The 11,029-nt window shown below is 37.9% G+C and overlaps 2 protein-coding genes and 1 long non-coding RNA gene across 14 annotated transcripts in view; 1 reads left to right on the top strand and 2 right to left on the bottom strand.

The window, feature by feature from the left end:
- The window catches only part of LOC111863244, a 5,399-nt gene extending 2,740 nt beyond the window's left edge, over positions 1-2,659 (bottom strand). The window contains exons 1-2 of the long non-coding RNA XR_002842564.2: positions 2,515-2,659; positions 1,957-2,083 (exon numbers count right to left, since the gene is read on the bottom strand). This is a non-coding gene — a long non-coding RNA (uncharacterized LOC111863244). The remainder of the gene's footprint in view (positions 1-1,956; positions 2,084-2,514) is intronic.
- Positions 2,660-2,779: 120 nt separating this feature from the next.
- Positions 2,780-5,661, top strand: LOC111863251 (tRNA (adenine(37)-N6)-methyltransferase). Its single transcript, XM_023849402.2, has 4 exons — positions 2,780-3,100; positions 4,265-4,561; positions 4,638-4,795; positions 4,904-5,661. Exons 1-4 carry the CDS (start codon positions 3,009-3,011, stop codon positions 5,539-5,541), a joined length of 1,185 nt encoding a protein of 394 aa, XP_023705170.1. The 5' UTR covers positions 2,780-3,008; the 3' UTR covers positions 5,542-5,661.
- Positions 5,662-6,865: 1,204 nt separating this feature from the next.
- Positions 6,866-11,029, bottom strand: part of LOC111863250 (multiple PDZ domain protein) — a 150,410-nt gene continuing 146,246 nt past the window's right edge. For 10 of the 12 annotated variants that reach the window (XM_023849394.2, XM_023849391.2, XM_023849400.2 and 7 more), the window contains one exon: positions 6,866-8,786. In XM_023849394.2, coding sequence (XP_023705162.1) covers positions 8,498-8,786 — 289 coding nt within the window. In that variant the 3' untranslated portion in view covers positions 6,866-8,497. The remainder of the gene's footprint in view (positions 8,787-11,029) is intronic. The other 2 variants (XR_002842565.2, XM_023849401.2) reach the window with 1 other exon arrangement.

Here is an 11,029-nt window from a genome sequence, read left to right as displayed (position 1 = left end):
TTCTGGATCTGGCGTCATATATCCCGGTGGGGGTTTTTAAGAGAACAGATGAGAGGCTTCCAAGACTTGCTGAGACAAAACCCCCCCTCTCTGTTCATATTTTCTGGATGCAGTTCAATCTCAATTGCCTCCCTAATGATGTGTTCCATATAGCGGGTCTTGGTGGCGAGGATGGAGGTATTCTGAAGCTTCAGAAGGGGGACTTTCGTGTTAGGGTGAGACAGAACTTGACAGCACTAGTTTGGAAGGACAAATGTGACGTTTACATACTGACAAATATGCACTCTCCTCCAGCAGAAGGCAGTCTCTGTGATGAGCACGGAAATGCCACGAAGCCAGCAACTGTTGCTAACTACAACAAGCACATGGGTTATGTCGACAAAGCGGACAGAATGGCAAACAGTTATAGCATCTGTCGTCGAACCTGGAAATGGACAAATAAACTATTTTTCCATCTCCTGGATCTGACGATTCTGAACAGTTACATCCTGTTGTCATCCTGTGGCGCGAAATTGTCACACAGAGAATTTCGTCTCGCCCTTGTGCGGAACATGCTGGAGCATGCTGGAAGGGGTCCACCTCGCCCTCAACGGCCCAGGGGTCGACCCCCTGCCGTTTCATCGGAGATATCTCGATTAGAAGAGGCCAAACCACATCACTGGCCGACTTCCTCTACTTCGCAACTGAGGTGTTGCGTGTGCTCTTCACGTGGGAAACGAACCGTCTGGACAAAGTGCGTGAAGTGTGATGTCGGACTCTGCATTTCCGGATGTTTCCAAGAATTCCACACGAAGCCAACATTCCGTTAGATGCAGCGGGTGGGAAGACAGACAACTTACAAAGCTGGTGTCCAAAAATCATGTAAGTAGAACAAGAATTTATATCTCAAAATTAGATTTTAAAAAACTGTGCACATGCATGCACTGCGTGACCACATATGTGGTCATTCGTCCCCTTGACTTTATTTTTGTTCACATATGTGGTCATTAGTCTTTAAATGGTTAAATCCTTACATGACTCAGTTAGCCTACCTATATTGAGAAATCTTTATTTTACTAAGTTTGAATCTATACTGAAATCTGGTATTATTTTTTGGGGTGGGGGCTTAAGGAATCTGAAACTGTATTTAAAGTACAGAAAAAATGTCTAAGAATGATTAAAGGTGTTAACAATAGAGAATCATGTAGAAATATGTTTGGTGAATTTAAGATTTTAACTGTTAACTCACCATATATATATTTGAGATTTTATGTTGTATGTATGTATGTACCTTATAACAGTTGTTATATTATCGTGATTGATCACCGTGTAATTTTTATGTGACTTTAACATGTGATGTATTTGCTGTTAGTTCTTTACATGTCCAATTGTATTCACTTCACTTATGCACAAAAATAAAGTTGAAAATGTTGTCACAGACTTAGTCACTTTGACGCCTTCATTGCAAATTGACTCTATGTAATTAAACCTGAACTTGCTCACAAATTTCAGTAATGGTCTCCAATACTATATTTAATCTAGACCTTTCCAAGTAGCAAAGCTGTGGAAATAAAATTCCTTTGAAATGGACTAGAAAAATTAAAGAAGTTCAGACAGATGACACTAACCCCAAAATAATAAGAACTTGAAGTTGACTGGTAACAGCAAAAAACCATCACTACAACTTTTTGCACTTGCCGTTTGTGTCAAGTTAAAACTTACATTTAAGAACAAGAAATGCATTCGCTCTGACTGATATGATGTGCTCACTCATCATCCCACTCCTTTTGGAACCATAATGTTTTGGAAACAGGTTCTCTTTCTTCTTCAAGTGACAAGACGATGTAAGATATCTTACTCTACTGGACTCCTGAGAAAAGATTCTGACAGGCTGAAATGGTTGCCAGGTAACATTTTTGCTCATCTTTAACAGAGGGTCCTATAATATTTTCTTAAAAACTAGAACTTTTTACTCACCTTTATTATACAGCTGCCACACAGCAGGGGGGAAGTCAATCTTCCCATGCCTGGTGCAGTTAGGGGAGGGCACGAAACCATTAACATTCTTTCCCCAAACGGAACAGCAGCTGATATCTCATCAGGTCTGTCAATACACAGTACAAACTTAAAATTTTAATCCAAATACTAATAATGCCAATAACATAACAAATTAGTTAAAATTAAAATGTAAGAGGTCATCAATATGGGTCAGAAAATTTAAGTTAACAATGACTTTTAAGGTTTGGTCAACAACTGAAATGGCACACATCTCTAATATTGGGTGGAGTAAGAGTTTTGTATATTTTGTTCATTCCGTTTTTCGACAGAATACTGAAGGCAAAAACTCTCAAATGAATGGCAACAAGAATTTCCTGAATTTATTCTACTTTTAACCCACTTTTTAATCCGAGAACTCGCATAAAAAAATCCACATTATCATGCATGCCTTTACGGTTTGGTAACTTGCCTGTAAATTTCATATATAATCAAGGTAATCACACACACATATATATATATATATACATACATAGTTACCTCCATTAACATATTATACACGCACATCAGCAAAGTGACTCCCATTTTGAGTATTTAAGGCAAGCGAAAACATATTCCAAAAACCTTACGACCACACGCATACAGCCTACTCACCACCGTCCATTTTGAGAATTTTGAGGCTTGTTATTGGCCAATTATGTCCGTTCATGTCAGCGAACTACAAAGGGTACAGATCCGACAAACCAAAGAGTAATAGTGATGTCAATTAAAACCAAAGAAAAAATCGGTACGAGGGTCTAGAAGGTCTATAAACTATGACAGAAATGCGAAAGGAAGTGTTAGGTTTCGTACCTCAGTTTCTATTTCAATAAATTAAGAAAAATATTTAAGTAAATCGGTCAGTTTTGTTATAGTTTAACCCATAAAAAGGGCTCGTCCTGAGTGGTCCTCAGCGGTCCTGGGCGTCTTGGGTGTTTTGGGTGACCTGAGCGTTCGAGTGGTGTTACTGAAGTTACTGAATAACGGGTATTAATATGGCGACAGGAACGTGCAATGAAAGTGCAGGTGACATTTCCCACCTTAAAAAACAACTTGCTGTTGCAAGAAATGAAATTCACAACCTAAGGTGCGAAAAGTGTCATAGATAGTACTAGTCTGTGTATGCGGTTTGCATGGTTATTGTAAATGAGTTAATTAGGTTAGAATTTTTGTTGGCATTTAGCTCTTCTCTTAATACAATTATTGTTTTCTTTTGAGACTGCTTTAGCACATGATGGCATATGGCTTTTTGTGTAGTAAAATATTGATTTTTACGAAGAGGTGAGGTTATAGTTCTATATATTGTATTGTATTGTATTGTATTTATATTTGTTCAAGAAATCCAAAAAAGGATATAGAACATGTCACAGAACTAAATATAAAACAGGATACATGCATAAATTACACGACTAGATAGTACAATGAATCAAACAATAACAAGTTTCAAAGATCCAAAAAATGGATATAAAACATGTCATAAATAATACAAAACATAAAATACACAGTTATGCTTATCTGGATCCTACAATATTCAACAATAATAAGTTACAAAGATCCAAGAATGGATATAAAACATATCATAAATAATATAAAACATAAAATACATGCATAGTTATGCTCGTCTAGATGATACAAGAATACAATAAATACTAAAATTTATCTGTTTAAATATTCTTCTATAGTATAAAATGTATGTGTATTCAAAAAATATCTTAATTCAACCTTAAACTTTTTAAAATTATGAGATGAGTTCTTGATCTCTATGGGCAGTTTATTAAACATTTTTATACCCGCGTAGTAAACTCCTTTTTGAAAACTAGTTAAGTTAGCTTGAGGTAGATAAAGATCTTGTCTATGTCTTGTCTTGTCTATTGTTTTGTACGTCGTTCACACTATTTCTATACTCGATTTCACAGTATGCTTCTCTGATTTGGTGTGTTTCTGTACGGTCAGGTCCTGTTAAGTTGGCGTACTGGGAGCCAATTAATTTTTTATCACACTTTATGTATGAGAGACAACAGCTCTATTGTAGCGAAAATTAAATCCCAATATTCATAAACTTAATTTGTTTGTAATTATCATTTCATGCATGCTGTTGTGTTAATTTGTTTGGTCTGTAAGGATATGGTTTTTGTGGTGGTCGAGCACCACGTATGGATTTGAACATGGAAATATCCAAAAAATCTTGCCAGTATATCCTGAATCATTTCTCTATTTCTGGCCCTTATGCCCAATTTTTTTTTGTACATAGACAACAGATCAAGGCTCTTGGCCATAATCATCAGAAGGAGGTGGAACGAATACAAAATATGCTAGATTCCTGGCAATGCCGAAGCTGTACCTCTTCTACAGTGCCCACAAGAATACCTGAAGATGGAGTTTCTCTGAGGCCAATTGGGGTGATATCTACATGGTTTCCAGAGAAGAAGGGAGTTCCACGTCAACCAGGCATCTGTGTAAATAGCCAGGGCAAACTAGCCCTCTTCAACTCAGTGTTCACAAATCCAGAACATGCTCTGGAAGGATTGGAAGGCTTCTCACACATGTGGTGAGTGCACGCATTTGACATGAATTGATGTAAAACTCTGGGAAGAAATCTAAGACTACAGTTCATCTTCTTACAGGATTCTGTACCACTTCCACAAGAATGATTCTAGTCATGTGCGTGCTAAGGTGTCACCTCCCCGCCTGAATGGTGCCCGCACTGGAGTCTTTGGTACTCGCTCCCCTCACAGACCATCACCCATTGGCTTGTCCCTAGTGGCTATTAACAGAGTTGAAGGTACATACAAAATATGACAGCTGGTAGGGGCTGGGACACATATCATGCAAATATAAGCTCAGTAATTGAAAAGTTATTTCTGAGTAAACCTCTGATTATGTGTTGCAGGATCTTCAGTTTACTTCTGTGGTGTAGATATGGTTGATGGCACCCCAGTGCTTGATATTAAGCCATATATTCCACAGTATGACAACCCACTCCATTGTAGATCCTCAAATTTGAGACTTCTGGATGGGAGGGAGGCTGAAGAACCAATGGGGACCTCACCTGGTGATGCAGTAACATGCACAGCTCAGCCTGCACGACCTGAAAGTCGAATTGGAGAGAGAGAGGCTCCAGATGGAGAAGAGGGTGCCCAACCATCTGTGGTACCTCCAGTGGGAACGCAGAGTGAGAGAACACAGGTTCGTATCCCTTCCTGGATCACACAGCCACCTGTCTGCAAGCTGAATGTCACATTTAACGATCGAGCAAAGGCTCAGCTGGAGAATATAGAGAGAGAGACTCAAAATGGGGAGAATCTAGAAGCTTCTATCCGGAGCATACTGCAAGAAGACCCACGCTCAGTGTACATGCGTGAGCGGTGGGGCAACCAGTTTTATACATTCCTTATATGTAACTTGCATGTGAGCTGTAAGTTTGACGACTCTGCACATACTGTCGCAGTGTTCCAGGTTAAGTCTGCAGGGAAGCTGTGTGAGTGTGGCCAGCCTGAATGGCAGTGCAGTGCACATGGCGAATCTTAATTAATGTAGTTGTTTGCTTGCCTGATTTTCTGATAAGATCTCTTTTATAAGCTATAGGTGAAATCTGCTTGTCTGTATATGTCGAATCCTGTAAAAATAAACATTATATATTCTAAGATAGTAGTGAGCATTTTTATTAGCCTACTTTCATTTTTTAAAGAAATAAGTAGGTTTATGACATCATGCTGTGTGGGTGCCCCACTTTGAACTTCAGAAGCAAGACAGTTTGACACAAAATTTAGTACAAATGTTATTACAGTGGAGGCTGCCCAAACCCCATACTTTTTAGCTTCCAAAATTGATAACAACATGGCAGATGCACCAACTTGACATGGCTGTGACATACTAAATATGGTCCCATAATGAAATATGATACAGCACAGTCATTTGTGTAAAATGAGACTGTCTCTGCCTGCATTCTCAGTCTCTCCAGGCAAATGCTCCAGTAGCACCTCAAATTAGGATACAGCTACTTCCTTCCACATCCTTTTTTACTACTCACTAATCCTACAAAGTCTAAGCTTTGACAGCATCACTAAATAATCTACAAGTAAATGACAAGTTTCTAATCACAGATGTCTACAGAAAACAGAGAAATAAACCCCATTCTTTTAGTTCNTTTTTACTACTCACTAATCCTACAAATCTAAGCTTTGACAGCATCACTAAATAATCTACAAGTAAATGACAAGTTTCTAATCACAGATGTCTACAGAAAACAGAGAAATAAATTCCATTCTTTTAATTCTAGGAGCCTCAGAAACCTGAAATTTCAGTCTTTCATTTGAAGTACAGTATGTACTGTCACATGCAGCTGTGTATGAAACTACAGATATATGAATCAGGATATTTATTGTAACAAGTTCAGCATATTTTGAGATCTAAGCTTTCCACATCAAAATAACATTTATAATAAAGCAATGATTATATTAGATTTGAGAAATACTTGTTACGATTCAGTTCAGAATCTTCAGTCCTCTTTCTAAAAATCGGTGATTAATGTATAAAACTATTTACCTGCTGCTTTATACAGACAGATGTGAATCTTGGTATCACATTCTAAGGGAAAGAGATCGTGTTTGAGAACAAGATGCTTAGGAGTTTGGATCAAAGAGAGAGAAAGTGATGGGAAGACAGAGAAAACCGCATAATGAGGAGCTTCATAATTTATGCTTTTCACAAAATGTTGACAGGATCAAACCTAGGAGGATGAGATAGGCAGAACGAAGACATGTATGTCTAATTATGCAACACTGCTTGTAAATAAGTGTAACATGGGAATAAAAATACATAACTTACCATTCAAATTAAAAAAAATAGAAAATTTTAAGGTTTTTAAAAATAAATAAATATTTATTATAAAACTGCTTTTATTCTCTACAAGAGTTATTTTAGTAATAACGAGAGATGGTAGTTTCGTAATTCAAGTCAATTTCGATATGATACGAAGTATTTAAATGGTCTTTGGACTGTTATTTTTGCTAAATGTGTGATGCTTTTGTTTTACATGGTTGACTTGTGTTTTCGGTGATTTAAGTATATTTATTGCTTTATATGGAATTGCTAGTTTTCATCCATGGTTGGTAAGCTATAGCAAGAGGATATTGGTCAAAAAGGGATTTTACTGTACATTGTCTTGTACATTTTTTAAGAGTTGTCAACATGTACTGTTCAGTTGTTTTCAACTGAACTGTGCCTGTGTAACAGTTATGGATGTTAAATAAATTATCAATTAACTTGATTGGACAATTTCATGAGTGACATAATAGCAGATGGAAGAATAATTGGATCTTGCAGAAATATGTCATGAAGATGTGACATGGATTAGCTGGCTCTGGATGGGGTCCAGTGATGGGTTTTCATGATCATGGTGGATTCCACAAAAACAGAGAGAACCTCCTGAACAGTTGACCTATCAAGTGTTCAAGAATGTATGAATTCCGAAGTTGATACCTGATGAGCAGCTTATTGAAGTTATTCTGGTCCATACTATACTGCTTTCAGGTAGGAGTGGAAAGGATTACAGAATGTCGGAAGAGGGAAGTAATTCATAATAACTAACTAAAGAACTTGAATACATTTTGGAGAAATAACAAGGGATGAAACAGTTGCATTAACAATAATTTATACATACATGATATGAATGACATCCACGTGAGAGTGTGAAGAGACGTACTGTATGTAGTGATACAGTCTAGTACACAAAGCAAAAATCTTCATCTCCATGACATATAAAAAAATTAACCAACCATAAATGTCATAAAATATGATTCCAACGATCACTAAATTATTTGTCACTATCAACCACTGCAAGCAGATCTCTTGTGAACCGACACAGGCAGTGTAATGTAGTCAAATGGAAAGAGCTCCACTCTCGATACACAGGAGAGAAGAAGCCTACTGTAAGATGACTCAGCTTTGGAATGCAAGAAATAACCAACCGGGGAAGGGCAATATAAATGCACCAACAAGAATTATGGAGCACTGTCACAACAAGCGATCTTGTTGGTGCAGTCACATTGGTGTGAGTGGAGGTTCAAGCAGTCAAGGCCTCTATAACACCAAGAAGACGTTTGCCTGTCTCTCTCACAGATAGCTTCTACACTTTTCACGAGATATAAACTCTTGTAAATACTAACTGCTCAACTAATGAGTTATTTAAAATTTCAACTTGTAACATTCGTAGAATAACTAATTTATTAAATTTGTTTTGCACTTTACAACACTGTCTTCTGGAATACTCTCAACAGTGCTAGTGTGGGATTTGTTATACTGAACCCTATACTATGGCATGAAGCTCCTTGTGGGGCCCATCCAATAAAACAGTGGTCCCAATCACACCGACTCTGTATTCCTGAGTTGGGTGGGCGTACTGACTAGAAGCGGGCTCATTCTCTTCGGACTCCACTCGTTCAAAAAGCACTAGAGACAGATTTAAAGCATGACAATGCACATGCTATGACTGGATGGTGAGTGTCACATTGCCTTGAGCACGTTTCAGCACTGCCACTGCCTCCTGGTGAGTCAGACCTTCCAAACTGATGCTGTTTACTGCCACGATCTGATCCCCTCGATGAAGCTGTCCACCATGGGCTGCTGCTCCTTTCTCAAATACGGTTTTAACATAGATTGGCAGATCACCATGTGGGCTGCAGTGACCACCCACAATACTGAATCCCAGTCCATCTGGCCCACGTTCGAGTATCACAGTGCGTGTCTGAGGCTGTGGTGTCACATTACTGCTCCTGCAAAAGAGAACAAGCACTCACACTTCACATAAGACAAGAGAAAAGCATGAACACTGACACAGCAGTAAGACTACCCCCTGCATTTCAAATTAAAACTGAAAATATAATTTGATTTTATCAGAAGAAACTCGACCGATGACACACTGCATGCTATTCATTATATGTAGCATTCTAAAAGAGATTTGAAGTTGTCACAGTGGTAAGTATTCTGGGATAATGCTGTGTGCTTTAGTAGAAACCAGTGCTTCAGAGGAACCTGCTGGCTCTGTTTTGAGAGTGGAACTGTGCAGTGTCATTCAAGAAGATTTACATGTGTCTTAACAGTTCCTTTATGTATCATAACACTGGTGTCCTAGCTCATCCAAATACAGATTTACCTCGAAACTGAAGGGAATTAGTTAAGTTCTGAAACACATGAATTCTGGCCAATATGACAAGTCATCCTTTGCTGTTCAGCTTTTGGAAATCTAAATTACATTTTTTTAAAGCATCAGTGGGTTTAGTTTTATAGCAATGCACTTAACATGAATTCATCTCTGGCTTGAGTGTTTAACCTAAGGTTATTCATGGGTTTCCTTAGTTCTTACACATAAATAAAGCAAACCAAGTCCCCAAATCACTGTTGTCCATACACAACATTCACAACATAAACAAGTGACACACTACTTTAAATTCTCTACAACTTGATTATGTAACATTCCTGATTAACCGCAAATGAACACATAAGAACTACCCCTGAAATGTAAGTTAATTTGAGCAGACTACAGAGTTACATCCCGGAGGAGAAAACTGCAAAATTTCTCCTAATAACATATTCACATAAAAATGCTGTGGATGAGTCCTCAACTTCTTATTAAGTCTTTCAGGACCACTGCCAAATATACTCATGTCTATTGTTTCCAGTTTGTACTATTTTATCTTCACACTAATAACACTCCTATTGTATGTCTTTTGAATGCCTGAACTTCTGTGCTTGTTCAGATAATGTAAGCAGTTGAAGAGAGTGCAGAATTGAGATTCAAACAAGAAAAATACCATACTACCTTGAATAAGAGATGCCCTTGAATTTAAGAAGCATCCAGTTTTTGAATGTGGGTTTTAGTAAAAAAATTAGAAATGTGCACACTCCTCGAATATAAGAATCACCTTAAATTTCAATGAGGAAAAATGTGTAAAATGCATATCTTACATTCAAAGTAATAAGGCAATAAATTCAAAATATTAATGGAAATGTTAGGGCAGGGGGATAAAAGAGTTGGTCCGGGGGGTATGTCAGTGCTTAAAAAATATGGGGGTGAAAGGGATTAACCCTTCGTGGTTCAATTTAATTTTAATGTTACACTCAGTCTGACAAATGATCAGAACTGCCCATCATCAGCTGGAGTTTCAGTGGCACAGCCAGTGTCTGTGCGACCAGACTGCATACACAACCATACATGCTGTCAGAGTAATGACTCGCATACTGCTAACAGCAAGGAATGGAGTTCATGCAGTCTTGAAACTACTGTGCAGTGAACAGGGTATGTCATGCAGAGAGATCACTGGTAAGTGCAGATGATGCAGAGCAACACTGGCAGAAGCTGGCCTGCAGGCCTGACTTGGCACATCAGAATTTTCAAACCAGAGTGAGGTACCACCATAAGATAACAACAGAACATATTCAAATGTGTCTTTTCTGTGTACACCTACACTATAAATATAATCTGTCATACAGATTAATGTTACGGAAAAGAATACTTATGAATTATATTTTGTTGAGTTCAAATCTCTTGAACTGATATTACTTATATACCCCTAACTGTCTCTGTACACAAACTGAAGACATGAATTGAACATTTGTAGTTTTGCACTGATAAAGACGTGTGGTCTGTAACAGTTCAGCTGATAGTAATTGCTCGCTTCTGGTATAGGGCTGGTTTTTGTGGCAGAATGTCATTTTTAAGCATTCGTACATTTCATTTCCCTGTACCCACACCTGCCATCATAAACAGGACAAGCAAAATTTACTCTCGCATGGAATTGTGTCAACTTATAACAGATCTGCTGCAGATTATAGAATTTATTCCCTGTAATTGTCAGGGATATAATTCCAATGCATATGGTCAAAATATAATTTGTGGGCATTTACCCCCTTTTGTACTTCTTATTGGTACAGGATTTTCTAGCTGTAGAAGCAGGATCAGACTGGGTTCCTAGGTACTACATACAGACTAATGTACCAGCTCCTGATGAAAAGTATT

Source organism: Cryptotermes secundus, unplaced genomic scaffold (assembly GCF_002891405.2).
Source record: "Cryptotermes secundus unplaced genomic scaffold, Csec_1.0 scaffold929, whole genome shotgun sequence".
In the NCBI taxonomy this organism is placed as follows: Eukaryota; Metazoa; Arthropoda; class Insecta; order Blattodea; family Kalotermitidae; genus Cryptotermes; species Cryptotermes secundus.
Note: the sequence above shows the minus strand (reverse complement) of the source record. Positions and strands in the feature narration are given on the sequence as shown.

Coding starts and splice junctions, on each gene's coding strand:
- LOC111863251 (XM_023849402.2), top strand. CDS start 3,009: ATGGCGACAGGAACGTGCAATGAAAGTGCAGGTGACATTTCCCACCTT. Junction 3,101..4,264: donor AATGAAATTCACAACCTAAG/GTGCGAAAAGTG, acceptor TTTTGTACATAG/ACAACAGATCAAGGCTCTTG. Junction 4,796..4,903: donor GGCTATTAACAGAGTTGAAG/GTACATACAAAA, acceptor TATGTGTTGCAG/GATCTTCAGTTTACTTCTGT.